Here is a 27,902-nt window from a genome sequence, read left to right on the forward strand (position 1 = left end):
AGGGCAAATCTCGACCATTCTCATCAGAATCATCTTCCACTTGGCAAGAATTCAGGCTATTCTATGTCAGGGAACTGCTTTTTGTTCCTGACTGCGAGGCCTCAAATTCTCCTTTATCTCAATGCAAATGCATGAGAATGACAATTGAAGTAATATCACGGATGATTGCAGATTCTTCTCATTTTCTATCATGACAGAACATCTATAGATTGCTATTGTAATTACAAAGCCTCGAAAGTAGCTCAATGGCTAAGTTCACGGTAGTAAATGATCTCCCTGTAGCTCTTGTAGATCTAAATTGCACAGCACATCTAGAGACGATAGTCGAGCAACTGGGTGGCTGTGCAGTGTGATATACCTGGAGGAAATAGGTGCTCTACTCTTAATACCTTGATGGCTTAGATTGCAGGGCTGCTGTGTTCATACTTTAAAAACAACTTTGCGGGCTTGGTATTTCTCAAAAATGTCATACCCATGAGGTGCTTGCGCCAACGGTATCTCGTGCGAAATGAAAGCTGCGACCTTGTCCTTGTTTTTCCTTAGACACTCCAGCGCCTCTGGGAATAGCGTACTGATCGGTGCCCGCCCGAAATTCAGCCTGTGTATGAAGGTCAGCCATTGGCCCAGACGCAAAAGCACATGCCTTTGAGAACTTACGTCACATTCTTCTGGTACGCTTCGAACGCTGTGAAGGGAAGCTCGCTCTGGTGGAATCCTATCGATGAGATGATGCCGCACACTCGGACTAGATCGATAGCAGACTTTAGTGCCGGTTTGTTGCCTACTACTTCGACTACCGCGTCGGCACCACGCCCATCTGTAGCTTTCATAACAATGTCTGGGATATCGTCGCGGCCGAGCTTCAGCGGTATTCCACCCACAGCTTCCGCTTCTGCTAGTCGCTCGTCCACGGCATCTACTACGTATACGGTGCCGACGCCTTTAGTTATTGCGGTAATAACTGCGCATATGCCTACGGGTCCGCACCCTAGAACCACAAATACGGTGTCTTTCAGCGCCTGGGGCTCAAAGGTTGCAGCTCGCTTCTCAAGGGTTGATCCGTTCTGGATTGCCTGGGGTAGCAGAGGTTTACCGATGAATTCGATCGCTCTCATTGCGCCGTAGTATCCTGTTGGGAATATGTCGCACATCATGACCAGGAGACGTTCATCTAGATTGGGTGGAACATGCTGTAATGTGCCTTCTGCAAACGGGACACGAACGTATTCGGCCTGGCCACCATCAAGTTGCTGGGTACCAAACGCGAGAGAGTTGGCGCAACGATTTCCGAGTCCACGTTGACAAAACCAGCAGGTTTGGCTGTGGCGTTTTTTTAGCATTCGCTACTGGGTAGTGGATTGTGGAAGCTCACCATACTGTCGCAAATACAGACACAACTCTGTCCCCAGGCTTGTATTTGGTCACCTTCGGGCCCACAGAATCAACTACGCCAACAAACTCATGGCCCTGTGCGCATATCTGGATAAGCTGGTGCTGTGCTGTGCCTCGATGCAGCTTCACATACCATGATATGTCCAGTCTTGGTCTTTTGATGACCTCTGTACATATGCAATTCGCTATCGTCGAGAATAGTCAGAATTGGTCCTCGCGGCAGAAGACTGGAAAACAGACATACCTGCCGCAGAGTCCTGCGAGCTCCACTTTCACCAGGGCATCCGTATCATCCTTGATGGTGGGTTTGGGCCGTTCTTCGACCTTCACGTCGAAAGCGCCATGGAACACCACTGCCTTCATAGACATATTGATCAAGCTGGAGCGTCAAACAGCGATCAGTGTATGCTGAAAGGCGATTGAGGCTCTAGAAATCACAATCTGATAGCCGCGGAGCAACAGTTTCGGTTCTGAGATAGCCGCGGACGCGGTCGCGCGTTTTGATGTTTGTTAACGAGGGAGTCGAAATCCGCGCAGCCGGGTACCCCTACATGCCCTTCCGTCTCTGCCATGCAGGCGTCATCCCGTGATGAAGCATGTGAGGAACTAGCGGGCCTGAGCCGTGGTTGTTCCACTGTTGGTGTCAGACAAGTGGATCGGATTGGCACATGATGGCTTTCGTGATGGGAGCGGCTGGAAACATGGCTGGCGGTCTCCACGCGGTTCCCACGAAATCTGTCCGCCCGGCAAGAAAGCCGGACGCGTCTCGCGGGGTAGGATGGAGAAGAGTGGAGCATGGCGAAGACCGTCCAGGGGCTTTGCTGTGGGTCGTCGGCGAACGCCTAGTGTGTCTTCCCCTCAATGAGCCCCCTGCACCTCGGCCATCCTGCCGTCTGGATATCTCCACATCTTGACGCATCACAATGGTGGGGTTCTCGAGGCTGGCGCGGCGCACTTTACACCGAGGTTGCAGTGTAGTTTCTGCAGTCGTCATTGCTGGTGGCTGAGACACTTTGGAACTGTTCTGATAGTCTGTCGTCGACGCGTTCTGTCGCATAGTTAACACCTCGTCTCATAATGTATACTGTTCAATCAGCTACCGAGTATACCAAGTTGTTTATCGATGGAGAGTACGTCGAGTCCCGCTCGGGGGAGAAGCTTGAGCTCCGCAATCCCAAGGACGACACCATCGTAACAAGTCACGTGCCCATCGCCGGCGAGGAAGACGTGGACAAAGCTGTAACTGCTGCCGAAGCCGCGTTCAATGGTCCATGGGGTGGATTTTCGGGGGCAAAGAGAGCGGAATGTTTGGTGAAGCTGGCTAGCTTGTTGGAAGACTATCTTGAACCAATATTGACACTGGACTCCTTGACGACTGGAAACCCCATCTCCATCATACCGACGCGTGAGAAAAACTATATCAAAAACTGCCTTTTATACTACGGTTTGGCTCACATTCCTGCCTGCATATTTGCACATCACTGAAACATAATTTTAGCTGGCTGGACCGACAAGCAGAGGGGCGACTACTTCCCGGCCGACGATGGCTTTGTGAAACTCGTGAGACATGAGCCTCTTGGGTATGCCCATCCTATGGTATGCGTTGCTGCATTATATTGCTAATCATGGTTCTTCGTCAGTGTATGCGTCGCAATCAATCCTTACAACTCGCCGGTTGCATCTTTATTCGTCAAGGCGGCACCATGTCTGGCAACTGGAAATGTCCTCATAGTCAAGCCCTCAGAAAAGTCGCCATTAGGCTCCCTCGCCATTGCTCCTTTGTTCGAGCAAGCAGGCTTTCCCAAAGGCGTCGTTCAGGTTCTCAGCGGGGGCGGTACAACTGGGGCACTGCTGTCAAAGCATATGAGAGTCAGAAAGGTCAGAAGCATCATCTTGAAGGATTTAGACGTCCATATCACTGACTTGATCGTGTATAGATAAGTTTCACAGGCAGCGTGGCTACAGGAAAGAAGATCCAGATTATGGCTGCTCAAAGCAACCTGAAACGGGTGACCCTCGAGCTCGGTAAGCATCAATCGCAAACGTGAATTATATCCAGCTTATTGGATTACGAATAGGGGGAAAGAGTCCGGCCATTATTTTTGAAGACGCAAATATCGAAAACGCTCTAACTTGGTTAGTCTCACACGAAACTTTCAATGGTAACATCACTGACTGTCCGCTCAAACCGTAGGACTATCAACGGTATTTTGGCGCGATCAGGTCAAGTCTGCGTCGCAGCTTCACGAGTCTATGTGCAAGAAAGTATAGCTAGCGAATTCATCCAGGCCTACAAGGAGAGGATGCAGGCAGCGGCAAAGCAACTAGGAAATCCACAGGATCCTCAGACCACTCTTGGACCTCTTGCTGATGCAGCCTCTTTCGAAAGGGTGAAAGCCATGGTAGAACGCGGCAAAACCGAGGCCGAGTTGCTTGCGGGTGGCAATCAACAAGGCGACAGCGGTTGCTTCATGGAGCCGACGGTTTTTGTGAACCCAAAACCAGACGCCCAGATCTTACTCGAAGAAGTCTTTGGACCAGTGTCTGTGGTCATGACGTTCAGGACAGAGGAAGAAGTCCTGGCGCTTGCAAACGACACAGAGTTTGGTCTAATGGGAGGTGTCTTTACCAGGGATATCACTCGTGCGCTGCGTGTTTCGGCGAAAGTGGAGTCGGGGGTAGTAGGAATCAACTGTATAAGCGTCGTGAGTCTACTCCGGTCGACTGTGAAGAGTGCTTGCTAATGTTGCTCAGATGAACCTCCAAGTCCCCTTTGGGGGGAAGAAGTCGTCGGGAATAGGCAGAGAATTTGGTGAATACGTAAGATGACCTGATTCCTGTTGATATGTAAATGCTAACCGGGTCCTCGCACAGGCTTTGAGAGCTTTTACGGAACCAAAAACCGTTTTAATAAAGTAAGTTTGTTCAGCCAGAAGGGTTCGTATTGCTAACGGTACACAGCATGAACGCATAGGAGAGGCCGAAGGGGGAGGAAAGCGGAGGCTCTTGCCATATATGCATGTACAAGATACTTAGAATCAATCGTGGAATGACCATCACAGGGATTTGGGAAGCCAAAGACTTTGCAGACGACATCCGAACTTCTGTTTGTTTGACGTAGTTAGCTATTATCACCTGCTAAATCGTATCACGTGACACTTGCCTTACCACAGTAGTCACCCATCCTTACAGGAATAGTTCATCAGTGCACTATTTCCTGACTCGTATACTAGCCCAATCCACACGGTTAGCTTAGCCGAATATTGTCCCGCTTCTGCAAGAAAGACTAGACGTCCAACGCATCCTCTCGGCCTTTGCCGCTCACGCGCATGACTTCGCGTCAGGGTGCCCCTCCATCACCGACTGCGGCGAAGGTCCGTCCGAAATCTGCTGCAAAACGGTACCCAGATATGCGGAGCTCATTGGTATGCAACATGTGCATGAAAGTAACGTACTACCACGGAGGTCTCCTCGGCTATCTCAACCCTTAGCATAGTGTGTAGCACGCCGGGTTTATATCCTTGATGTACTTACATTCAAACTTACTGTATACTTTCGTCTGATTGCTCTCTTCGCTCTCACTCATCAAACTACGCCATGCCTGCAGCCACAATCTCGGAGCCCAAGCGGCCAATCATTATTGGAAATGTCGCTGGGGCAATGGAAGACTGTCCGTATGCAATGTGAGTATCTACGAAAGAGCAAGTTCCCGGAGTTCATGACTGATATGGATCTAGGCATCGCATGGTAACCGAGGGTTACTTGGACGCAATTACCGGCGACTGGCTCTCCGAGTTGAACATTGCGTGGAATGCCATCAGGAAGCACGATGATCCAACCAAAGGGTATGAGGTTGGCTTTCTAGAACAACTCGACGACTGTATCGACATCATTGCGGAGAAGAAAATAAAGCTTGTGAGCAATGCGGGCGCTCTCAATACCCCAGAATGTGCGAAGAAAGTTCGAGAGATTTGCGAGAGTCATGGTCACGGCCATCTCAAAGTTGCGTATATTGAAGGAGACGATATCACTGAGTACGTGACAAACCCAAAGAAGCAGCAGGAGATAGGAGGCATCGTCCACCTGGATCATCAAGAGCAGAAGTTAGACTCGTGGGACGAGAAGCCATACTGTGGCGTGGCCTACTTTGGGGCCTGGGGCATCGTGGAAGCTTTACGCAATGGTGCCGATATAGTTGTCTGTGGCCGGGTTACGGATGCTAGCCCAGTCATTGCTCTGGCAGCATGGTGGCATAACTGGAGCTATGATGCTTGGGATGCATTGGCAGGAGCGCTCATCGCCGGCCGTGAGTTGAACCAAAGCTTTCATTTGATCAATCATTAACACTTGCACACAGACCTTGTTGAATGTGGACCATATGTCACTGGCGCGAACTTCTCAGGCCTGCGGACTCATATCGACGGCCTCGTTGATCTCGGCTTCCCAATTGCAGAAATCGCGCACGATGGAACGACCGTCATCACCAAACATCCGGGCGCTAATGGGTACGTTGAAGAGCTCAATGTGCGCGCTCAATTTCTTTATGAGATCCAAGGCACCAAATACATCAACTCCGATGTCACAGCAGATATCGAACATGTGCAGATTGAAGATACAGGCGAGAAAGACCGTGTCCGCGTTTCTGGTGCCACTGGATCACCTCCACCGCCAACCACCAAGGTTATCACGGTTGCAATCGGAGGCTACCAGGCGGAGGCAACATTCTACATTAATGGACTGGATATCGACTTGAAAGAGAGATTCATGCGTCAGCAGCTGGAATATGCTTTTCGGGACGCCAACTTTTCGGAACTGAGCATCGAGAGATACGGCACTGCGGCAGTGAACCCTCGCAATCAGGCATCAGGCACGGTATCCATCAGGGTGCTCGTCAAAGGCAAGAAAAGGGAAGACATTGACGAAAAAGTCTTCCGACAGCATCTTTATGCTTTACGGATGCAATTTTATGCCGGTAAGCCCGGAATACGCCTTCTCCTTGATACGCTGTTGACTAAGATGTGTTGTGTAGGATACCACATGTCGCTCGATTTCCGTACCATGGTCCCCAAAATGTTCATGCAGCTGTTCCCTGGCCTTGTCTCTTATACCAAGCTCCCTCACCGGGTAGTGTTCCCGGACAAAACTATCAATATTGAACACCACGGAATCACGCAGCCGGCGCTAGGTAAAAGACCTAGCAAGGAGACCGCCAGACCCATACCTTTGGAAGAATTTGGTCCCACTAAACCAGCTCCGTTAGGAGCCGTTGCTCATGGCCGGTCTGGTGATAAAGGAGATAACTGTAATGTCGGGTTGTTTGCTCGCAACGCCGAAGAGTACAGCTGGTTGCAAAGCTTCTTGACTGTTCCTCGTATTAAGGAATTACTAGGGGAGGATTGGAAAGAGTCTGTCTCCGTTGAGCGATGCGAATTTCCACAGATCATGGCAGTACACTATCGTCTTTTAGATTTCCTTGGAGGCGGAGGCGCCAGTAGCACAAGGATTGACATGTTGGGCAAAGGTGTTGCCGAGTACATTCGCAGCAAGACTGTGGATATACCAGTGAAGTTCCTTGACAATCCAATTTCATGGGTTGAGTGAGGCGAATGAAGATGACTTTTGGTATTTTCAGCGATAGAAGGAGCTATCAACCCTTGCAAACTGCTTCCCACCTAGCCAACGAAGCTGCGCTGTATTCTACTAGACAACAAATACGTATTGATACGAGTTTTCAACGCCAAAATCTTTGGACTAGCAAGCAAGGTTTCATCGCGTAGGAATGCGCTTGAATCTCATTCTGTCATGTTCAACTGAATGCGATTTTACGAAAAAGTCGAGTAATACGTGTCTCTTTTCATCGGTACCTCCACCAGACTTCCAGATAAGATATTACTCCTGCGATTGCTCGGTTAGCTTCAAAGACAACGTGCTGTTTTCGTTCAACTACGTACCACCAGGAATCGCGTGGTCGCAAGCGCAATTTCTTGCCAGGTCTTGACGATGTCTCCCTCTTTATAGTCGTCTTTGTCGAGATCCATATATCCTTCCGGTGCTGTCACTCGCGGAACGATACCCAATGCACGTCCTACAGAATTTAGCTATTGATATCGAGAAGAGGTAGGCACACTGACCATTCACTGAAGTATCTGAAGCGATTTTGAGCATGGCCTTTGCGGCATCTTCAGTCAAGGCAAAGCCAACGCCTTGGCCGTCAAGGTAATCCTGGACCTTTTGGCCGAGTATTGGTGTGCGCACATACCTGAAGTGGTCAGTTCACGTCCCGCTCTACTGACGTTTGAGACCAAGTATGAAAAGACCTACCACGGTGCAACAAGATTTACTCTAATATTCTCCTCCCAAATTGTCCGACGCAAGTTTCTCATCAGAGCCCTTGCCCCAAACTTTGATATGTTGTATTGTGGAGAGCCAGCATTATCAATGTACGCGGCGATGCTTGCTTTGATGATCAAGCAACGGTCACGAGAGCTCTCTAATGGCTGTCTACGCATATAATGCATAGCCAGCTTCGCAGTGTAGATCGTTCCGATCAAATTGATTTCAACGATGCGAAGATCTGGTTTGACCGGCGGACCGTGGGGATCTAAAGATCACATCATTACTAAGTGACTAAGGCAACATGAGAAAAATCATTGCATTACCTTGAAGTGTGTAGAGGTCATCTTTCCCAACAATGCCTGCATTCGCAATGACGATATCGCAACTCTTGTGAGGTGAAGCTTCAACTGCCGCCTCAAAGACGCGAACCTGATCGTCCCAGTTGCGGACATCACACTTCACAAATTGAGCTTTACTAAAATAGAGTATATCATTAGCTTCAGGCTGCTATTTGAGCGATGGGATTCTAGGCCGCGTTTTCGGACTTACCCGGCAAGGTTCTGGACCACTTCTTTGCCAGCAGTTTCATTGAAGTCGGCGATAGTCACGAATGAGCTTTAAAAAGCCACAGTCAATCATTGGAAGCGGAGCAGATCAAGCTCCAGAGAAACATACCCTGCCTTCGCAAATGCTTCCACGTAGGCTCTCCCGAGTCCGCTGGCCCCTAATATCCCGGTTATTACAATCGGGAATGGTATTTTGCAGCTGACGTAAAACCTCACCTCCAGTCACAATCACGGACTTTCCTGGAAGGTTGCTTAGGTCTAGGTCAGGACCAATCTTGAGGGGTCCCGTATCCTGGTACTCGGTCATGGGCATAATGGCAAATTGAGGCTAGTTTTGCAAGGGGTTTTCACGAATTGCTTTCTCGCATTTACCGTACAATTATTACTACTGAAGCATTGAGTAGTTATTTCAACTCTCAGTCTCCGCCGAACGCCTACCTTAGCCGACAAGCTGGTTCAAAAGGTCCCGGGGCGGAGGTGCGGGGACTGAGTCGGCGGGCGCCAGTGAGGCCGGCGTTCACCGAATGAGCTATTGAAGTGGCTTACTATTCTCTCCTGCTTTCTAACTTAAGTTTTGTTCTCGTTCTCCATACGAGTCATTGGGCGCCACCATCCCCATGGGGTCCCCACGGAGATCGAGACTCGTACCACCCTGCTACACGCGTGGCAAGCATATAACTTCGATCAAGACTGAAGTGTTTCTTGGAATAATCAAGTGTCCATTCATCTCTTTGCAGGTCTCTTCAACAACCTCGTACAGCTATTGCAAGACACTTCGTCACCATGGAGAAGAAATCACGTTACAATCTCTTGGTTAGCTCGTCTCTATACTCAACTGCTCCAAGACTCTTTATTAACACGCCCAGATCGTTCTCGCTGCATGCGTCGGCAGCTTCTTATACGGCAATGCCATCTCCATCTTCGCGACGACTCTCGGAAAGCCGCAGTTCTTCACCTACATGGGCCTGGACGTGGTTGGCCCCGGTGCTGATTTCGCAAACTCAATGACTGCCGTCTGGAACTGCATGCTCTACGTCGGAGCTGTAATAGGAGGAATCTCGTACTCCTTCGTATCGGACCGTTTTGGCAGGAAGACCCCGATGGTCGTCGGCTGCGTCTTCGCCTTCATTGGCAGCGCGCTGCAGGCGGGTTGCGTGAACATAGCAATGTGCGCAGTTTCTCGCGTCATAGATGGCGTAGGTATCGGGATGCTGCTACCCGCGATCCCCCTTTACCAAGCTGAAGTGGCACCACCGCACTCCAGAGGCCTTTTAGTGGGTTTACATGGTCAGCACACTCTATCTTTCGCAGTATGTCAGGGTGTACCGGACTAACTGGATCGCATCAGGTTCTGCACTAGGTTTCGGAAACATGTTCGCACAGTGGATGGGCTGCGCGTTCTTCTACGCCGGCGGCCAGGTGGCGTGGCGTGCTCCTCTGGCTATACAATGCTTGTGGCCGGCGATCTTATTCGGATTAACGCTCGTTATGCCCGAAAGTCCTAGGTGGCGTAAGTACATCATTGGATGCAAGCAGCAGTAGCTCACAAGCTGACTTTCATCTACTAGTCTACGCCCACGGACACGAAGAGCGGGCATTGAAAACTCTAATCAAACTTCATAAGGACAAGAACGATGATTCTGATACCTTTGCCCGTCACGAATTCTCCATCATCAAGGCTCAAACAGACTTGGATATGGAGAAGGGCATGATGACTACTTGGCAGGCATTGAAAATATCTTCAGTCCGCAAGAGATTCATAATCGGCTTCCTCGCGATGATGGGAACGCAGTGCAGTGGGTTGCTTGTGCTCTTGAGTACGTCCACTGCGTTTTTAGAATCGTATCCGCGACCTGGGCTTTGAAGCTAACCTTTTATAGCATATTCTCCAACGATCTACGAAGGCCTCGGATTCTCCCCCTTCATGACCAACGTCATGGCAGCTATCTGGTCGACTTTTAACGGCCTCGGAAACCTTGGTGGAGCGGTCATCGCAGATAGGGTGGGACGAAGGCGTCAGCTGAGTAAGTTTCCTCTCTGTCTTCAAATTCACATCAAGACGTCGAACGCTAATCCTAGCATTGCAGTAAGCGGCTACGCCGGTGTGCTTGTTTGCCTGATCGGCGCGACGGTGCTCACCAAACTCTACGCGGGCACTGCATCCGCAGGGAGCAAAGCGGCAGTATTCTTCATCTTCGGAATCATCGTCTTGTAAGTGAGGCATAGAACGATTTCAAGCCTTCCGCTGACGTTTCAATTACAGATATACCTTGGGTATTGAGGCCGCGTCCTTCGTATACGCGTCCGAAATCTTCCCCACCCAGCTGCGTGCGCAGGGAGTGGCTTTCTCGATGCAAGGGCTATTCCTGAGCTCTATTCTTTGGACTGCTGTGGCGGCCCCTGCTTTCAAGAACATTGGATGGCGATTCTACTGCGTCTTTATAGCTACGGACGTTATGATGATCTTGACCGTCTACTTCTTGTTCCCTGAGGTAAGTTCTGCGAAGCGTTCGATCTTGATCTGAGAGCTAACGACGTCGGTAGACGAAGGGCTATACGTTAGAACAGTTGAGCGCGGTCTTTGGCGACGAAGTTGTAGGAGACGACGTCGACGAGCAGCCCGCAGAGAAAGGCACGGAGACGATCGAAGCTGGAGAGAAGGGAGATTTATCGCATATTGAGTACGACGGTACTAAATCTTTGTGATTACTACTGCGAGCGAAAGGTTACAGGCGGGGAGTATCTCAGCCTGATTAGATACTTTTGGAAGCTCGGTGGGTATTTTGTGATTACTGTTCTAGACGACTGTGGCGATTGCTCGCAGTATTTCGCTGCTCTCCGATAATTATGGACTTAACTGCACAGTACAACTCATGTACCTTCGTAGAGTCGCTTTTATATTCTCAGTAAAAGTGCAGGAATCAAGGAGCTTGTATTCATTCAATAAGACCTAGATGTATCACGTGTGTCAATTTGTTCAAAGATGCTGGATAAGTTGGCTGAGAATGTGACCCAACCTGCTGGATCTTGGGACGATCGTAGAATTAGTCCGATAATTCTAGGTCATCGGAGAGCGCCTAAAGTTTCCGCCCGGTAGTACCAGCCATCTTTACGTCAAGCACATGACTTTGCAAGTGATTCACATATGACCTTTACATTGCCCCTTGAAAATATTTCTTGGGGCTAAACGCGCTCTCCTAATCTTGAACTGATGCCACTGGCCATACCGTCCCACCAGTCATGAATCTATATCACCTTGAACGCCGATCCACTCTTGCTACCGCTCTTCGTCAAGATTTGCCTCTGCTTCTTCTTACTCAAATACTCCGAGTCATCCTTTTCACGGATATAATAAGCCCAGTCGCTAGTCAAGTCTGTTTCTGTCTGACTGAACCCGTTCCCAAGGTAGTTGAACCGATTGCCCTTGTAGACGACGTCGTAGTCATCCGCGCGAGGCTGGGCCAAGGTCTCAAGATAGTGCAACGTGCTGCCTGGCCACAGGGCCGACACCCGGCCGGTAACACTGTTGCCTTTATACCAGGAGCTGCAGTTCTCAGTCCAGACTGTCGACTGCATGAAGCGGTCTGAATGAGCGACGAAGTCTTCGACGGCCTCCCACTTGGGCGTAAATGACCGGATGTTCTCGGTCTGCCAACGGTCGCACCATTTGAGGATATAGTCGGCTTGCGCTTCTGCACAACACGTTAGTTGCAATGCTAACTTGGCGGGTAGGAAAGTTGCTTACCGATAGCTGCCATAATAGGACCATTGCCAATGGGACAATTTGGGCCAAGCATGACAAAGTAATTCGGCATGTCCGGAGCTCCGACGCCCATATACCCCTTCGATTCTTTCTGCCAGATATCCTGCAAGTTCTTCCCGTCTCGTCCAAGGAGCGGAAAGCGGGGGCGGAACGACACATCGAAGCCCGTTGCACAGACGAGTACGTCGAAATTGTATTCGTTGCCGTTTGCGCACTTGCACCCAGTTGGCGTAAACTCGGTCACGGAACTTATCACCAGATTGACTTTGTCCTTCTTGATGGACTCGAGATACTTAATGCCGGGGGTCAGCCTTCGGCAGCCAACGCTCCAATTAGGTATCAGCTTGCTTTCCAAATCGGGATCCTGGAGCTGAGCTTTCATATGCTTCTCCATGGTGTCTCGGACCAACTTTTGCGTCTCCGAACCTTTGATAAATAGATTAAAGACGCCGGAGGTGCTCGTTTGGTATTTCTTGCGGTGTTCTAGGAGGAGGCCGGGCTTGTTGGCGAAATCGCTCAATTCTTGCTCAGTGTATTTATGCTGCTCAATACCGCGAAGCGGTGGGGCTACCCAAGTCGCGGTGCGGATGAAGTTGGTCAGACTCTTCACTCGTGGCAGAATCTCTGGGAGCAGTTGGATGCCCGAAGATCTAGATGCAGTTATCAGCGCATACACTGCTGTATAGTATAGCTAGACTTACCCATTTCCGATCAAGCCAACCGTTTTCCCATCGAGGTCGATAGATGGATCCCAAGCCGCACTGTGCAACTTCGGCCCTTTGAACAGATCTAGATTCTTGATGTCGGGCCACTTCCAATTATTCAAAATGCCGCCAGCGTTGACCAAAATGTGGCAGAAGTCCTCGTAGACAGAGCCAGAAGCGTGATCCTTGACTTGGACATGCCATTGATCCGTTTGCGGGTCCCAGCGCGCACCGACAACCTCATGCCGGGTTTTGATGTACTTGCGGAGGCCGTACTTGTTGGCGAAGTCTCTGAAATAGCCAAAGATTTCTTCGCTCCCGGCATAGACGGATGACCAGTCCGGTTTCGGCTCGAATGAATATGTGTAGTTGTGGGCGGCCACGTCGCACGCGCATCTGATATAGGGATATCAAACGTCAGCCACCTAGTCTTTCTATAAGGACATGAATTATGCTACATACCCTGGATAGCGGTTTTCGTACCAAGTACCGGAAATGTCTAGATTCTTTTCATAGATGGACAGAGAGAAATTGTCGAAGGACCGCTGAAGCTTGTATGCAAATGCGAGACCGGATGCGCCAGCACCAATGCAAATGACGCGCATTTGGCGCTCACTGTGGATGGGGACTTTAGGCAACTGGTCTGCCTCATCTCGGTGGGCAGAGACACCGTTCGTCACGGGCATAGTCGCCATGATGATCTGGACGGGGGCACTCTATCGCAACGGTACTGTCGTATTGAGACGAAAGAGTTCAGTCGTCCTCTTGAAGCCTGTTGTGCGTGGCCCTCTGACCCGAAATTGTTGCCATCATTGCCGTATAAAGCATTCGGTTGAAAGATAACCGGAACAGATCTTCCTCCGCCGCTCTATCTCGTGATCCCAACCCCATGGGGTGAGAGACACGCCAACGGTCTCCCCGTGAAGGTGCATGTCGTCGGGGTAAGCCGATCACTGTGGGGAAACCAGCGGCTGTGGGGACCGGGCTCCTCGCACGCACCGATCTGCGCCCCTCGGTCTATGCCGCGAACACATCGAGTCGCTCGGATATCTCCCCGGTTCGCTGGCAATCAACAGGCGGATAGGACTTTGTCGGCCGACATCACGTGAGTACAGGGGGAGCTCCCGTCTCCACCTGTGGTCGTCGAGAGGCACCGGCACGAGACAGCAAGTAGCAGTCGAAATGGCGGTTCTAAAGACCACAGACACCCGCGGTGCAAACCGGTGCAGTCTAGTACTTTCCCAGCGACACCATGGTCATTTCAGCAACCCAAGCGCTCATTGACGAGATCAAGGCGCAAGCAAAGGCCATTCCGACCACTGATGCGCGCGGATACTCCATCGAGGACAAACTCCTAGGCTCGCGGCGACCAATCAAAGTGGTCTGCATTGGCTTTGGAGCTTCGGCCATCAACATCGCTCATAAGCTCAGCCCACGCATCAAAGAAGGCAATGTCAGCTTGCAGTGCTATGAGAAGAACCCGGAGATTGGAGGCACTTGGTACGAGAACACGTATCCGGGCTGCGCTTGCGACATTGTGAGCTCAATTCCCGCTCTTTTGAGGGTCTGATGTGTAACATGCTGATGTTTCCCGAAGCCTGCAGTAAATTATACATACTCGTGGCATATAAAGCCGGACTGGACGACATAGTGAGTGCTTAGTCATGTCCCGATATCAAAACGACGCAAGAACTAACCTCGAGGTAGCTATGCGAAATCGCAGGAGATATTAGCTTACTTCAAAGATGTTGTCGCGAAACACTCGCTGGGTGAGTTTTGCAAGCTCAATCACCGAGTTGTTGGCGCTTGGTGGAATGAGGATCTCGGCGAGTGGAAGATCAAGGTTCAAAGAGGCGATAATGTCGACGATACTTTCGAAGACACGGCCAACATCTTGATCAACGCAACTGGAGTCCTCAAGTATGTGCCTCCATGGAATTCACGAAGCCATTGGGACATGCGCTAACCACATCTATTAGCCACTGGAAATGGCCAGCCGTCCCGGGCGTAGAGAAGTTCAAAACGCGACTTCATACTGCTGCATGGGATAGTTCGGTTGACCTGACGAATAAAACCGTGGGTGTAATAGGCAATGGTAGCAGCGCCGTTCAAGTGATACCAGCCATTTTCCCCAGTAAGCCCGCAGGCCTTGCATCACTATTTGCAGATATCTGATAACAGTAATACAGAGGTCAAGAAAATGAAGTGCTTCATACGATCTTCATCATGGGTAACGTCGGGGTTTGCTTCGAAATTCGCCGGAGAACACGGTGAAAACATAACTTGTAAGAACTCCGCTCGAGAAGCTTGTTGCGGATGACACTCACAAGTTTTAAGACACAGAAGAGCAAAAGAAACATTTTGCGGAGCACCCTAAGGAATATCTAGAGTACAGAAAGGCTGTCGAGCGCGAAGTCAATGCAAACTTTGCTATGGTAAGTGTCCGACTTCATCGCTAGAGTGTCTCGCACTAACAGGAGAGTAGATGATCAAAGGAACGCCGCAGCAGATAGAGGCTCTGGAGGTTCGCACTTTTCAATCACTGCTTTTGAACCAGGGTTGCTGACCATTCTTCAGTTTGCTAGATTGGAAATGTCACGTAAATTAAACGAAAAGGAACATCTGATCGACAAGATGGTCCCGAAAGAGTTCGCAGTCGGTTGCAGGGTGAGTTATCTGGTCAACTTTTGTCAAGGAAATATACCAATCCCAACCTAGCGCCCAACCCCTGGAAATGGGTATCTAGAGTGCATCGCCGATGAAGAGAAATGTGACGTAAGCTTTTCGAGCATCACGGAAATCACAGAAAAAGGCATTATCACAGCAGACGGCGTGGAACATGATATAGACGTGCTAGTCTGCGCCACCGGATTTGACGTGTCTTTCCGACCAAGATACCCCATAGTAGGCCAGGGCGGACTGGACATGCGGGATGCCTTTGCCGAGCACGCGCAAACGTATCTGAGCATGACGACACCCAACTTTCCAAATTACTTTAGTATGTTCTTCTCTATCCTAGGCTTTTATTGGAAACGTCATTGAACTCACCCTTCTAGTGATGCTTGGCCCCTTCGGACCTTACGGCCACGGCTCTGTCATTTCGTCGGTCGAGGTCATAACGCGCCATATCGAGAAGATCATCACCAAGATGCAGCTGGAGGACGTCAAGTCTTTTGCGCCCAAACAAGCAGCAGTCGACGACTTCAAGCAACACCGCGAACTTTACCTGAAGCGGACAGCGTGGGATTCGCCGTGCAGATCGTGGTTCAAGGGTGGAAAGGCTGATGGGCCTATAATGATGTGGCCGGGGAGTCGTTTGCACTTCTTTGATGCACTGGAGAACCCGCGGTGGGAGGTAAGTCTTAATTCTCTGCGAAACTGACCTCATGTGTGAAGAATGCGGCTGATGCGCGATACAGGACTATGATTGGTCGTACCGAACGATGAATAGATTCGGCTTCTGGGGGAACGGGTTCAGTACTATGGATGCTGGGGAGGATGATAGAGATAGCACGTGGTATATTGACGAGGTATAAGAATAGAGGGCGTAGATTAGAGACACTAATCGATTGTTTTGATCCATCAGAACATTAAGTGAGTCGTTTCGTCATTAATCAAGTTAGATCCATGCAAAGAGCGTCTGATTTAGACATTAGTTAAGGATAAGCCTACTCATCACCCCCCTTTTTGCTACGTATCACCCCCATTTTGCTGCATATCACCCCCCCTAGATTTAGCCTAGCTCAGGCTCGTAATAACTTTGGTCCACCAATTAGGCCGTCCTTTAGGCGATAATATTGTTTAATAACGGGTTTTAATTCACCAATACAGCACCGGATCTCTCCGCCAGATAAGCCGACCCTAACAGTAACCAAGGGCTCGATTTCCTTAGTCCCCAACAGTCAACCAGCCCTTAAGGATGGCCCTCTGTCTACTCCTAAGGAGGAGGCTGTTCGTAGTAAATGAGCCGGTGCAGCATGAGGATATTCGGGTGTGAAACCTTGGTATAATGGTGTATACGGCGTTCCTTTCAATCAGCAATTAAGAGGTGGCTATCTAGGCGCTCTCCTCTTCTAGGAGTCATGTAATTCTTTGCATAGGCTGCAAGCAAGTGAGCATAATTGGTGGACCAAAGTTATTACGAGCCGGAGCTAGGCTAAATCTAGGGGGGTAATATGCAGCAAAATGGGGGTGATACGTAGCAAAAAGGGGGGTGATGAGTAGGCTTATCCATGGAGAACCGTCCTAGCTATGAGTCCTACTAAACATACTAGTTGTAGTAGGAGAGAGCAAGGAATAGCATTAGACCCCTGCTAAACCGCATGTGGAATACAGTCCAGTCTTGGCAGCATGCACGCCCCTCTACGTAGGCCCGACCTAGCATCCCATTTCCTTTCTCCTCATCATTTTCCTTCCATTCCTACCCTTGTATCTCCACACGCGTCAGCTTCTGCCGTTTACATATATACCTGCCATAGCCGCTGAATATCTCTAGGATCTTGCCCTATTGGAGGCATTAATCATTTCTTGGAGGAAGCCATGGCCCAGGTCTCGGACATACATCTCAGTTACCCTCGCCAGAGCCTGTGAAAATGTCCACTATGAGGCCATCCGACAATACAATATCCTTTATCGTTTCCACTCCGGCGAGGCAGTCTGTCGAAGAGAAGCGGAAGCTTATCCGTAGCCATGTCATGCGTGGCAAGAACCGCAAGATGCTGCCGACAAGACCCCCGTCATGGATTGATGCCAATAAAGCAAATGATAGAAAGCATCCAAAGCAGGGACTTGATCTCTGTGTTCCGGCCAACGTTGGTGGTCAGTTCTCGTTTACAGCTTTCTCGGCGGAGATAAGCCCAGATATGCTCGAAGCCATTTGGGAACGTAAGCTAATACCCCAGTTCTGGACAGCTATCATGGCTAACTCCCTAGAAGTAAAACGGTTAATGTTCCCTATTGAGTTTGGCCTGGATTCCTATCGTTCTGAGTCATCGTGGCTGGAGCCTATATGCGGCGACGCGGCTTGTCTCCACTTCACCGTCTTTATAGCGAAAGAATATTTAAACGTACACCTTAGGCAGAAGGAAAGTAGTAAGACGACTTTGGTTCATCTGGTCAAAACCCTGGCGATCCTCCAACAGCGTTTGGCTAGCGGCGACAATGAGCTGTCGACCTCTGACTACACCATCCTAGTTGTTGTCGGCCTCACCTTGGCAGCAACTGGCCTTAGGGATCTTGAGACTGCCGTGAAACATCTCAAAGGCCTACACAAGATGGTCATACTGAGAGGCGGCATATCGGCGTTCCAGTGGAATAGAAGTTTACAAACCAAGATTTTCCGGCAAGTTAACCATATTCCATTGCCTTAAATGAGCACCAGCACTAATCCTGGATAGTGCGGATCTTGGAGTAGCCCTCAGTACGGGACGTAAACCACTTTTTTTCTCTGACGGCGTCTCATGGGACTCTTACATTGCCTCGCAAGGGAAAATACCTGCCTTACGGGCCCAAGATTCAGATTCAGATCCCCAGATACCCGCCTCCGGTCTCGGAATCTTTCTCGACAGTCTAGACACGCGGCTCCGCTCCGTTTGGGATGACGTCTCCGAATTTGTACGCGCCGCCAACATCGCATCGCAGTGTAAACGCGGTATCGACAGTGATCTCTACCAGGAAGTCATGATCTCGATCCACTATCGTCTCGTCAACCTGTGCTTCGATAGACGCACTATAAATGAGATTACCCGACTCGCGTTAATGGCTTTTGCTAGCACACTTTTTCTACAGTGGCGTGGCGTCAGAGTACGTTACGAATGTCTCGCTCAAAGTCTCAAAAGAGCCCTAACTCTGCTTGGACATAGTCCTGGAGTTATACCGCACAGCTAGCCGTTTGGCTCCATATCGTTGGTGCCATTTCTATCTTCAGCGAGCATGAGCAAAGCTGCTTTCAGCCTGCTCTGGCCGATCTACTCTGGGATATGGGCTTGAAATCGTGGCATGAAGTTCGAGTTTCGCTGAAGTCTGTTCTTTGGGCGGACGTGCTACATGACCCCCCAGCGAAGAGGGTAGTCGAAGCTACGCTGGGCGCGCCCTGACTTCTTGTCGTAGACTGCACGTGCGAGAATTAGTTGAGAAATGGACCAACCAGCGACCTAAGATCATACACAACCATTTACGGAGGAACACCTTGATTCCAGAGGCTCATTTAGGACATAAAGTAACTAATGCTTGGAACTGAAGGCGATATCAAGCTCTCTCTAGCAGACAGCACATGCAACACTTGGGAAACCTCCGACACGCTTCTTATGAGCGCAACTGATTGTACTACGAGGCCTGATTTAAAGGGCCACGGCTTCGGCATACTGAAAGAGAGTGAGAATCGCACGGACTGGCTCCCTTTCACACTTCTCAATAAAGTCAAAGACATCCAAATTCCAAGGTTTGATTTAGGACGTCTGGATTTCCACACACGACAAAAGAGCCAGAATTGGCCTCTACACCGTCGTAAGCCTCGAAAGTCCGCAACTCCCAACACCCTCCCACCCCTTCACCCCCCTTTCACAGCTGGCCCCCTCTTCTCACAAAACTGCGGCGGTCCTCCAAACCCCTTCCGAACCTCCTCAACATCCAGCAGTCTCGTATACCACCCCACGGTCTCCGGAAACTCCGCCCTCGCACTCCCATCCAACAAAAACTTAAACGGCCAAAACAATCCCGCCGCCACACTCAGATCCGCCAAACTCGGCCCCTCCCCCCCAACCAACCACTCCGCCCCCCTCCCCTCATTCCGCTTCAAATGCCCCTCCACCGGTCTCACCGCCCGCAAATACGCCGCCTCCCCCGCCGCCACCACCCCCTCATCATACGCCACCGTCCCCATCATCGGCCCCAGCACGGCGCCCATACCCGGGAAGATCTCGCTGTCGGCCAAGCTCATCCACATCTGCACCAGCGCGCGCTCTTCGGACGTGCGGCCTAGCAGCTGCAGCCGCTTGGGCCCGCTGTCGGCGAGGTAGTGCGCGATGGCGCTGGCCTCGGCGACACAGAAGCCGGTGGCGGTCTCGAGCGCGGGGATCTTGCCCATGGGGAACTTGGCGAAGAAGGCGGGGGTGCGGTTGGTGGTGCCGTAGGCGAAGTCGGGGGGAACGGTGATGGGGAGGGCGTTGAGGGCCGCGGCGGCGAGGGCTTTGGTGGCATGCGCGTGCAGCAAGGAGGGGGTTGTGTAGAGGGTTGCGAAGGGGGTTGGTGGGGAAGGTGGGGAGTCGGACATGGCTGGGAATGATGGGGGGCGTGGAACTTTTTTAGTGGTGAGGCGGAGGTGTTGGTGGGCTTTTGTGGCGATTGGGGGTGGCTTTATGTAACTGGGGGTTTCGTTGGTGTTGTAGTCTTATATGTTGCTTGCTAGATATGTAGTCGTTCTATCTTATAGCTATGAAAGCGAGATACGGCAAGATATCTGCACCTATGCCGGCCGGGTGATGAAACAGTGCTGCCTAAGGCACCACACCAAGACGATCTTGGTCTGGGGGTGCAAATACCCACATATGATTGGATGAGGAGGCAATATCATTGGTACATCAGGCTTCTTGCTGCCTGGAGGCGGGGAAATAAGGCACCAGATCACATCGTGTTCCCGGTTATATAAGCTCGTGCGACACGGATTCCCTTGGGGGGGTGCTGTGCAGGATAGATATTGGTGCCTGATGGATGCCTGGGAAAGCATCAATACGAGCTGACGACCTGGAGTTCATAGATAAGATCATGGGGTTGAGAGCCTTAAGGCAGCTATGTGGGGTCTGTGGCGTTAAGATCAGCTGTCAGTTTATGCGGCATATCGAAGCCACCCAAGTACAAGCTTGTATAGGCCAAAATGCGAAGATACGCTGTCAAATTAGACTCATACAGCCACCGTCTCCCCAATATCACACAGCCCAATCTCCGCCCCCCATTCTAACCCCGCCTCCTCGCATGCCTTCCTCCACCGCACCGGCGGCTCGGTGACCGGCTCGTGATGCGCGCTCAGATTCCCCCTGAAAGTGCCATAATGCATGCCGATGCTCTTCTCACTCCTCACATCCTTGTGTATCGAGATGGAGTCGTCAGGAGACGAGTGCTGCGAGGACATGAACGTGCGGGGGAGGTAGCAGCCGATTGGGAGGAGCGCGAGATCGAAAGGGCCGTATAGCTGGCCGATTTCTGCAAAAGCCGGGCAGGGAGGGACGGGGGAGTGGGCGGAGGAGAGCTCGGCGTCGGAGTGGACGCAGCAGTAGCCGGTGTCCCCTATCTGTGGTGTTAGCTTTGTTCCCTCCCCAAACTCAATCGTAGTCAATACCTGTGAAGTACAACTTTTTTCCTATCCTCTGCTTCTCCGCCCCATCCTCCTCAGACACACTAGCAGCCCCTCCCGACAGAACCTCCTGAATCACCCAACTACACCACAACGTCCCAAAAAACCCCCACGGCGTCCTCCCGCTCCCATGCTGCGCAGGCGTACACACCACCTCGACCCCGCCCACCCCCTCCACCTCGACCCTCACACCCCCCCACCAATCCAACTCCACCACCTCCTCCGCCCTGATCCCCACCCCCAGCCCCACCAGCGTCTGCTTCACCCCCAACGCCACCAAAAACCTGACCCGCCCCCCGCCCCTCTCCCTCACCCTCCGCAGCGTCTGCGCATCCAAATGGTCATAATGATCATGGCTAACCAGCACCGCATCCACCTCGCCCACGTCCTCAACCGCGCACGGCAAGCCCACGAAGCGCACCGGCCCAAACTGCCCGTACGGCCCGACCGCGCGGCTCCAGACCGGGTCGAGCAGGAGGCGCACCCCCCGCGTAGCGCCAGCGCCGCCGCCGCCGCCGCGCGGGGCGGGCGCTTCGACGACGAAGGAGGCGTGCCCGATCCAGGTCGCTTTCAAGCTGTGGGGCAGCTGCGCGCCGAAGTCGGGCGGCCGGACGGCCACGAGCTGCGACGCGTCGGCGGGCACGGGGACGAAGTTGCGGTTGGCGCCCCAGCGGGCTTTGAGCATGCCGCCGATGCTGGCGGGTCTGTAAGAGGGCCAGGGGTTTTTGAAGGAGCGGGGGGGCGTGCCGATGTGGTGAGAGGGGGGGGTTGTGGAGGAGGAGGAGGAGGGCAGGCGGGGGGGGAGGGGGGTTATGGTGGGTGGAGGGGCCATTGGGGGCGGTGTGGAGGGGTTGGGAGATGTTGAGGGGCGGCTGTGAGGCATGGTGGAGGTTGTTGAGGCATGGTGGGGAGTGGTGACGGTGTTAACTTTTTGAGGGCGTGGTGGGCGGAGATAGAGGGCTGGTTAGTCCGTCTTGGCGTGTAGGTACGCACGTATGCTCTGTCGTTCTATTGGGGGCTTTAGGATTACTTGTATGGTTTCAATGAGCTTGATAGTAATGGTTGATGGTCTGGGGAGCTCTGCTGAGATTCTGGCATGTTTTCTTCGTCGTGTGGATGCTGGAAGGCTGAGATGAACGAGAGTTACGCCAAATCACGTGATAGCTCCAATTCAGGATGGTTCATCATAAGCTATCAGAGGGTCGATGCAAGTTTGTGTTTTTTACATAAACGGAATAGGTTCTAGAGCAAATCAGATCTAGACATGAGTCAGATATCCAGTGCCAAAGAAACCATAAACCGAAACGCTACTCCTGAACGTATGGAAAAGCAAATCACATCCTAAGATATGAGAGGTAACGCCATGTTAGGCTTCTATTGCAATGGCCTCTGAACTACACTATTAGTCTACTAAAGAGCGGGTCTAAGGTATCCACAAAAAGCAGGCCACAAATCACAACACCATTGATTGCTTTGACGCCATTCCATTCCTTCTACGAATATGTGTCCGAGCAGTAAGTATCGGCCAAGTCCAGCAAACACAACACGCTACGTGAATACATCAGCCCCTCCAACATACCACCACACCTTAGCATTGCCAAAAAGGAGCGTGACTCCAGTCCCAAGAGCCTTTGCACTCGTGCAGTCCATGTTCGGTCAAAATTTTCGCCACGTCCTCTATTCCAGACGACAGCTCCGTTGAAAAGAGAGAGAGGGAGGGGAAGGAAAGAAATGGATAGGAAACAGGTCTCGCAGTCTGGTATCTCTGGCAGCAAACAAAAATGTCAAAGAGTTCTCCCAAAAAAAGCGCTTTGTGTACTCGCAAGCATCGAGAAGACGAAAATGGGTATTAGACTTCCGCTCCATTCGCAAAACCGATGCCTGCGTTTCAGTGTGTGTTTCCCCCACATCACTCCAAGTTATGCAACTTTCTTTCTTCCTACACCAAGTTGAGAGGACGCCGAAACAGTCTCCTTGGAAGACGCTTGGGCAAGAAAAAAAAGAAAAGGCTGAAAGAAATTGAAATAGCAACGCTACACGTCGGAAGTTTGTATGGGAATCTTTGGGGTATTATGATTCGTGGTGTGTACCGGTTTGAACAAATAATAAAAAGGGTATCTGAGTTTCTGGCGTCTTCAGTCTGAGGTGTGTATTACCAAAGGCGTCGAGAATGTCGAAAGATATGCACTGCGACTAGTCAGCCAAGTTACCCTGTATATCTGAAAAAAAAAATGGGGAAGTATTACCATCTACGTCACCGTAGAATCAGCGTTTGACAGGGGCTCCTTGTTGATCCATGTTGCCAGTAAGCTCAGCAACGCGAGCCTTGATGCGAGCGACGCGGCTTTCGATCGTCTCCTCTCCGCTGGTCTCACCCTCATCCGTGCGGTTGCTTTGACTTTGGCTGCGACGCGATTGCTCTTCACTAAGTCTTGCAGCCCGCTCCGCAGCATTCTTCCTGATCTGAGCCCATCTGTCCTGCGCTGGAGACACTTGACGAGTCAGGTCAACGGACTGCTCGGAGATATCGTCCCTGGCAGATGGGTCAACCGGGTGCGAGAGCTCTTCTTCGTGATAAACTTCCTCCTCAACCGAAGCTGGGTGGGAAACAGCATGCCGATTGAAAGGTGGTGGAGGAAGAGCACTCATCGGTTCCTCGTCAGAGCCATCATCTGGGACGAAAGCCGGCATGTCGTCCATGGGGCCCTGGTCGAACCTGGCAAAAGCATGATCGGCCTCATGCTGTTCCATCGTAGTCATGCGGGGTCCACTTGGACGAGGAGCCTCTCCAGGGTAGTCGTGGTCATGCGAGACGGCAGAAACTGCTGGACTCTCACCGATGGCTGGCGAGTAGGCAACAACTGGCTCGGGTTTTGCGGTCAATTCGCTCGGTGCTGGAGACTTCTCTGCAACCGGAATGGCAGGCGATGGCTTCTTCCTCAAATGAGACATTCGTCGCCCGAGGCTTGACTCCGGGACTTGGAGACCGTTCTCTGGTTCTGCCTCCGTAGGCTGAGGAGTTTCCGATCTCCCGGCAGGTTTGTCCTTCTTTCCAAACATTCTCCTGAAGCCATTTCCACCAGTGTTCTTCTTGAGCTTCTTCGGGGGAGATTTCTTGGCAGGTACTGCCGCCTCCGGGCTGTGTTGGTTTTCCCATGCTCGTTTTGCGGCTTCTTCAGCGGGGTTTGATTGGGAAGAACTCTGTTGCGGAGCAGCAACAGGCTTCCGGAGCGCTGGGTGTTCATCCAAGGTCGGGCCAGTGGAGTACACTGGCGCTGGCTTTTCGTCCAAAGGCGTGGAGACAGTAGGGGTCACACCAGGTAGAGCAACTTGAGCTGCAGAGGAAGCCTCCGCCTTCTTCGACTGGGCCTGGGCCGGTGTTGGAGTAATTGGAAGGGGTGCTGGCGGAGGGGCCTTCCTAGGTACCTGTGGCGATGATTCCTCCCGCGGAATGGCGGGAAGATCATGGTTATTGCTTTCTTTTGGCGCTGAAGACGATGCGTGGCCATTTGTGGTGGCAAGAAGGTTATCCCTCGAGCCCTTTCCAGCATGGACATCTCCAAGATACCTCTTTCGGACTGCATCCTTATCAAACTCTTTGGCCCATTGCATCGCCGGAGCTGCGGCACTCATAACGGCAGGCTGCAGTGTCATGACGCTGTTCGTCTTGGTAGACATAGCATCATCAACTCGGCCTCGGCGTGTACCATTCTGCTCGGCGGCTTGATCTTTCGATTGCTGAGCTAGTCTGGCTGCAGCGGCTTGAATGCGCGCATGTTGATCTGGTCCGATGCTAGTCTTACTCATCGGCGTGGTGCCGTTCTTGGCATTGTAGGGCTCGTTCGCAAGCGTAGAAGGCTTCTTGCCAGTTGACTTCCTACGACCGAGTCGCCCTCGTCTTGTGAAACTGAAGAGTCCTTTCTTCTCTGCGATGTAGGCTCCTTCCTCTGGGCCAGGAGAAGCGCCCTTGACTTGCTCTTCTACAACAAGCCATTTCGCGCCGGGAATTTGAGTCTCGATTAAAGCGCATCGTCCGAAGACTGCCTTGCGCTCGGTTGTTTCCTCGCCAGCCAAGCTGGTCATCCAGACCCACCAGAAGGTTTCGTCCAAGTCGAATTGTGTAATGCTAGCAAGCTCTCCGGGCTCCAAGTGCTGCTCCTGCCCGACACCATTTCTCATATGCGACTGCGAACTGTGAACGCGAGTCACTTCTCCAATGGGAGGGAGCTGCTTGTCTGGAGGGAGTAGTAATGGGGCATGCTTGACTTCACCATTCTCCTCGACAAACCCAGATGACAAGAAGTCGGCCCAGGATGGCGTTGTCGGGCGACCGAAATCGGTATTCCTGGACCGCGGGCCAGTTCCCAGCCCCTGGAAGTCGTTTTTGTCTCTGGGGAACGACGATCCATTTGACAAGGCCGATGCTGGATTTTCGCTTACTCCGCCAAAGCCAAAGTCTTCAAAGCGAGACCAAGAGGCGTCCGGAATGCCATGATTTGTAGAAAGAACGGATTGATTGGTGGAAGAGATACAGTCCAAGACTCTTCGGCACTCGTCCGTGAGGGCCTTGACCGGATCCTCGAAGGAGGAGAACTCTTGCAGTGCCTCGTCGTCATCACGGTACTCGAAGTTCTTGGCCCGCCGCAGAAGGGCGAATGGGGTGGGAGATACTGAATCGACGATCATGACAATCCGTGTCGTAGTGGTTTGCATAAGAATAGGCGTCATTGGAGGGTACTCGGTTTGAGAAACGAGCGCTTGGAGTGAGCGTGGCAAGGTGGAGATACCGCTTATACCAGCAACCGAGTCTGGAGAGAGAGAGCGGAGATAGGCAAAGAAGAGATGGCTGGCAGCATCGGCAGCCCTGTGAAAGTTAGCACCGCTATTCCTCGAGGTTTCAGTCTGGAACATCTTACTTCTCCCAGGACTTGTATCCGCCATCAAATCCCTTGCCATCGTCATTATGCCCAAAGGCCCACCAACCAGCCATTCTAGACAGCTTTCTTCCGCCAAGTCCATTGGTCTTGCCTCGTGCAGCGATTGCGGAAAGCAAATCGAAAAAGTCGACGATGACCTGTCTCCGCGCCTCGGAGTCCACGCTGATGGGTATAAAGGTATCAAAAGCATGACGAGCGTTGCCAGAATCTAGCCATTGCTATTAGTGATGCCAAGCATCATAAAAGGCCTGATATAGCCTACGTACCCGATTCACCAATCTTGAAAAGCTCATATACGTCCCAAGTCACTACACCTCCAGGCAGTCGGCTCCAGCACCATTTCATTATACTGCAGAGCACCTGAAGCCGTTAGCTTTACGATAAAGTTTGGTGTACCGTCACTGTCTTACCATGGGTTCAGTGAGGCGCAATTCCTGGTTCAGCCCTTCCCCAGTGTACTGCGAGCTACCTTCAAACTGCGCCTTGAAAAAGCTTCGAATCATGTTGCGAGCGGCGCTGGTGTCTGATCCAGGTCGGAATGGAAGGAGGAGGAAGGGCATGTCGAGGGCTGGAAAGTCCGTCAGTGAGCTTCCCGCTGCCGTCCAGAGGCAGAGAAGCACTGCAAATGTGCAACAAGCGCAAAGACATACCTCTCGACTTCATCTCTTTCGTGCAAACGTGAATCAATTCCTGGACCTCCTCCGGCGCAACGTCTTTGCGCGACCAGGCGTCGTCCCAGCGCGGCTTCGGCGGTGCCACAGGGCCAGCGTTGTGGTCAGCATACTTGCCGGCTTTGGAGGCAGATCTGGAGCCATCCTTGCTCTTGAAGAAGTTCTTAAACGACGGCATAGCGATAAATGGCGGTGATGTTGCGGAGCGTCGTCCGGTCTTCAGGACTGGGTCCGCTGGGGGCAGTCGGCGCACGCGAGGCGGTCAGAGTGCGGTGCTGGCAGGCGGATGCAGGTGCATGAATGTCTCGGCGGGCTCGAGTTCAATTGGGAGCTCGCGCGGGCGGGCTGCACTTAGAATTGAAGCTGCAGGCGGGACGCGAGGTTTGGAGTCGTGACAGGGATGGAAGCACGCTGACGGCAGAGCGCGTGGAGTTGCAGCAGAGGCGAACACGGGCGGCGGGCGGTGGAGGGATTAGTGAATTCGGCCTGTGGAAGTGGGACAGAGCAGTAAGGAGATGCGCGAGCATAGACGAAAGGGAGTGTCTGAAGCTGCGATAGTACCCCTAAAGGCCGCTAGCCGATATGCTCAAAATCCTGGTCGAGGGGACGCCAACGCATCGCTGTATTCTCAGGTAAACCTCCACGTTGCCACCGTCGATCGCGAATCGTATTGCTATTATCGGTCCTGTCGCCGCCACCAGCGGCGACACAGGCGCGTCTATCATCAATTGCCGGCCGCCTCGCAGCGTACAGCGCCCGCAAAGCGTCTCGACGTCTGCATCATTGATCCGCGACGGCGGCGCGTCGATGAAATTGGCACGGACGCTGGGCCCATCATCAGCGGTCGCTAACAGAAAGGCGAGGCCAAAAGCGACGGTGCCGACAGCCCAAACGGTCCCAGGGCGCAACCCGTCGTGCATCGATCAGGCTGCATCCGGCAAGGCGGGCACGGCGGGCGCGCTCTCATTTCAGGGCCCACGCCTCGTGCAAACCACCGGCGACCGCACCGCGAGGAACAATCTCCTGCCCGAGCGCTTCGCTGCATCACGGCCTCCTCACCACGGCCTCCTCACCACGTCTGCTCTTGACAGCGAATGGCCTGCGCCGCCTCGGCCAGGCAGAAACACGCCAGGATGAGTTGTCCGCCGGCTGTGACCGTGTGCAGCCCTTCAATTCGCCAGCACGT

At 52.0% G+C, this 27,902-nt stretch overlaps 11 protein-coding genes across 11 annotated transcripts; 5 read left to right on the plus strand and 6 right to left on the minus strand.

Annotated features, from left to right (window-relative positions):
• Positions 1 to 163: 163 nt before the first annotated feature.
• On the minus strand, positions 164 to 2,115 carry BDZ99DRAFT_510935 (GroES-like protein). Its single transcript, XM_033724506.1, has 5 exons — positions 1,637 to 2,115; positions 1,526 to 1,577; positions 1,373 to 1,467; positions 658 to 1,320; positions 164 to 598 (listed from the first exon to the last, which is right to left on the minus strand). The coding sequence occupies exons 1-5, from the start codon at positions 1,759 to 1,761 to the stop codon at positions 421 to 423; spliced, it is 1,113 nt and encodes a 370-aa protein (XP_033572990.1). The 5' UTR covers positions 1,762 to 2,115; the 3' UTR covers positions 164 to 420.
• Positions 2,116 to 2,317: 202 nt separating this feature from the next.
• BDZ99DRAFT_423454 (aldehyde dehydrogenase) lies at positions 2,318 to 4,545 on the plus strand. Its single transcript, XM_033717026.1, has 9 exons — positions 2,318 to 2,836; positions 2,891 to 2,972; positions 3,033 to 3,270; positions 3,330 to 3,417; positions 3,471 to 3,528; positions 3,587 to 4,097; positions 4,147 to 4,212; positions 4,267 to 4,307; positions 4,354 to 4,545. Exons 1-9 carry the CDS (start codon positions 2,470 to 2,472, stop codon positions 4,364 to 4,366), a joined length of 1,464 nt encoding a protein of 487 aa, XP_033572991.1. The 5' UTR covers positions 2,318 to 2,469; the 3' UTR covers positions 4,367 to 4,545.
• A 444-nt stretch (positions 4,546 to 4,989) lies between these two features.
• BDZ99DRAFT_449773 (duf1446 domain-containing protein) lies at positions 4,990 to 7,145 on the plus strand (the record flags this gene model as incomplete). The annotated part of the gene is made up of 4 exons (XM_033718135.1): positions 4,990 to 5,075; positions 5,130 to 5,698; positions 5,750 to 6,364; positions 6,422 to 7,145. 4 exons carry the CDS (start codon positions 4,990 to 4,992, stop codon positions 6,991 to 6,993), a joined length of 1,842 nt encoding a protein of 613 aa, XP_033572992.1. The 3' UTR covers positions 6,994 to 7,145.
• BDZ99DRAFT_449775 (short chain dehydrogenase reductase) lies at positions 7,017 to 8,607 on the minus strand (the record flags this gene model as incomplete). The annotated part of the gene is made up of 8 exons (XM_033718136.1): positions 7,017 to 7,287; positions 7,344 to 7,477; positions 7,524 to 7,651; positions 7,714 to 7,993; positions 8,052 to 8,203; positions 8,278 to 8,343; positions 8,404 to 8,452; positions 8,511 to 8,607. The coding sequence occupies 8 exons, from the start codon at positions 8,605 to 8,607 to the stop codon at positions 7,282 to 7,284; spliced, it is 912 nt and encodes a 303-aa protein (XP_033572993.1). The 3' UTR covers positions 7,017 to 7,281.
• A 470-nt stretch (positions 8,608 to 9,077) lies between these two features.
• Positions 9,078 to 11,202, plus strand: BDZ99DRAFT_574257 (general substrate transporter; the record flags this gene model as incomplete). Its single annotated transcript, XM_033728360.1, has 8 exons — positions 9,078 to 9,107; positions 9,161 to 9,581; positions 9,643 to 9,804; positions 9,863 to 10,111; positions 10,175 to 10,318; positions 10,382 to 10,505; positions 10,558 to 10,786; positions 10,839 to 11,202. 8 exons carry the CDS (start codon positions 9,078 to 9,080, stop codon positions 10,998 to 11,000), a joined length of 1,521 nt encoding a protein of 506 aa, XP_033572994.1. The 3' UTR covers positions 11,001 to 11,202.
• A 20-nt stretch (positions 11,203 to 11,222) lies between these two features.
• Positions 11,223 to 13,673, minus strand: BDZ99DRAFT_423467 (FAD/NAD(P)-binding domain-containing protein). Its single transcript, XM_033717027.1, has 4 exons — positions 13,224 to 13,673; positions 12,759 to 13,157; positions 12,040 to 12,707; positions 11,223 to 11,986 (listed from the first exon to the last, which is right to left on the minus strand). The coding sequence occupies exons 1-4, from the start codon at positions 13,454 to 13,456 to the stop codon at positions 11,541 to 11,543; spliced, it is 1,746 nt and encodes a 581-aa protein (XP_033572995.1). The 5' UTR covers positions 13,457 to 13,673; the 3' UTR covers positions 11,223 to 11,540.
• A 324-nt stretch (positions 13,674 to 13,997) lies between these two features.
• On the plus strand, positions 13,998 to 16,345 carry BDZ99DRAFT_501562 (FAD/NAD(P)-binding domain-containing protein). The gene is made up of 11 exons (XM_033723826.1): positions 13,998 to 14,298; positions 14,359 to 14,411; positions 14,469 to 14,681; positions 14,741 to 14,895; positions 14,951 to 15,046; positions 15,099 to 15,196; positions 15,247 to 15,285; positions 15,339 to 15,428; positions 15,480 to 15,759; positions 15,818 to 16,116; positions 16,181 to 16,345. The coding sequence occupies exons 1-11, from the start codon at positions 14,014 to 14,016 to the stop codon at positions 16,295 to 16,297; spliced, it is 1,725 nt and encodes a 574-aa protein (XP_033572996.1). The 5' UTR covers positions 13,998 to 14,013; the 3' UTR covers positions 16,298 to 16,345.
• A 1,008-nt stretch (positions 16,346 to 17,353) lies between these two features.
• Positions 17,354 to 18,962, plus strand: BDZ99DRAFT_501563 (uncharacterized protein; the record flags this gene model as incomplete). The annotated part of the gene is made up of 3 exons (XM_033723827.1): positions 17,354 to 17,645; positions 17,697 to 18,102; positions 18,158 to 18,962. 3 exons carry the CDS (start codon positions 17,354 to 17,356, stop codon positions 18,645 to 18,647), a joined length of 1,188 nt encoding a protein of 395 aa, XP_033572997.1. The 3' UTR covers positions 18,648 to 18,962.
• Positions 18,963 to 19,332: 370 nt separating this feature from the next.
• On the minus strand, positions 19,333 to 20,138 carry BDZ99DRAFT_423473 (glutathione S-transferase; the record flags this gene model as incomplete). The annotated part of the gene is made up of 1 exon (XM_033717028.1): positions 19,333 to 20,138. A coding segment is annotated over exon 1 (699 nt), but the record flags the coding sequence as incomplete, so codon positions are not given.
• A 363-nt stretch (positions 20,139 to 20,501) lies between these two features.
• On the minus strand, positions 20,502 to 21,868 carry BDZ99DRAFT_423474 (Metallo-hydrolase/oxidoreductase). Its single transcript, XM_033717029.1, has 2 exons — positions 21,094 to 21,868; positions 20,502 to 21,041 (listed from the first exon to the last, which is right to left on the minus strand). The coding sequence occupies exons 1-2, from the start codon at positions 21,791 to 21,793 to the stop codon at positions 20,659 to 20,661; spliced, it is 1,083 nt and encodes a 360-aa protein (XP_033572999.1). The 5' UTR covers positions 21,794 to 21,868; the 3' UTR covers positions 20,502 to 20,658.
• A 1,505-nt stretch (positions 21,869 to 23,373) lies between these two features.
• On the minus strand, positions 23,374 to 27,636 carry BDZ99DRAFT_524268 (uncharacterized protein; the record flags this gene model as incomplete). The annotated part of the gene is made up of 6 exons (XM_033725884.1): positions 23,374 to 25,972; positions 26,025 to 26,253; positions 26,312 to 26,405; positions 26,456 to 26,613; positions 26,696 to 26,950; positions 27,468 to 27,636. 6 exons carry the CDS (start codon positions 27,634 to 27,636, stop codon positions 23,374 to 23,376), a joined length of 3,504 nt encoding a protein of 1,167 aa, XP_033573000.1.
• Between the last annotated feature and the right edge of the window lie 266 nt (positions 27,637 to 27,902).

Source organism: Mytilinidion resinicola, assembly GCF_010093595.1.
Source record: "Mytilinidion resinicola strain CBS 304.34 unplaced genomic scaffold BDZ99scaffold_17, whole genome shotgun sequence".
Lineage (NCBI taxonomy): Eukaryota > Fungi > Ascomycota > Dothideomycetes > Mytilinidiales > Mytilinidiaceae > Mytilinidion > Mytilinidion resinicola.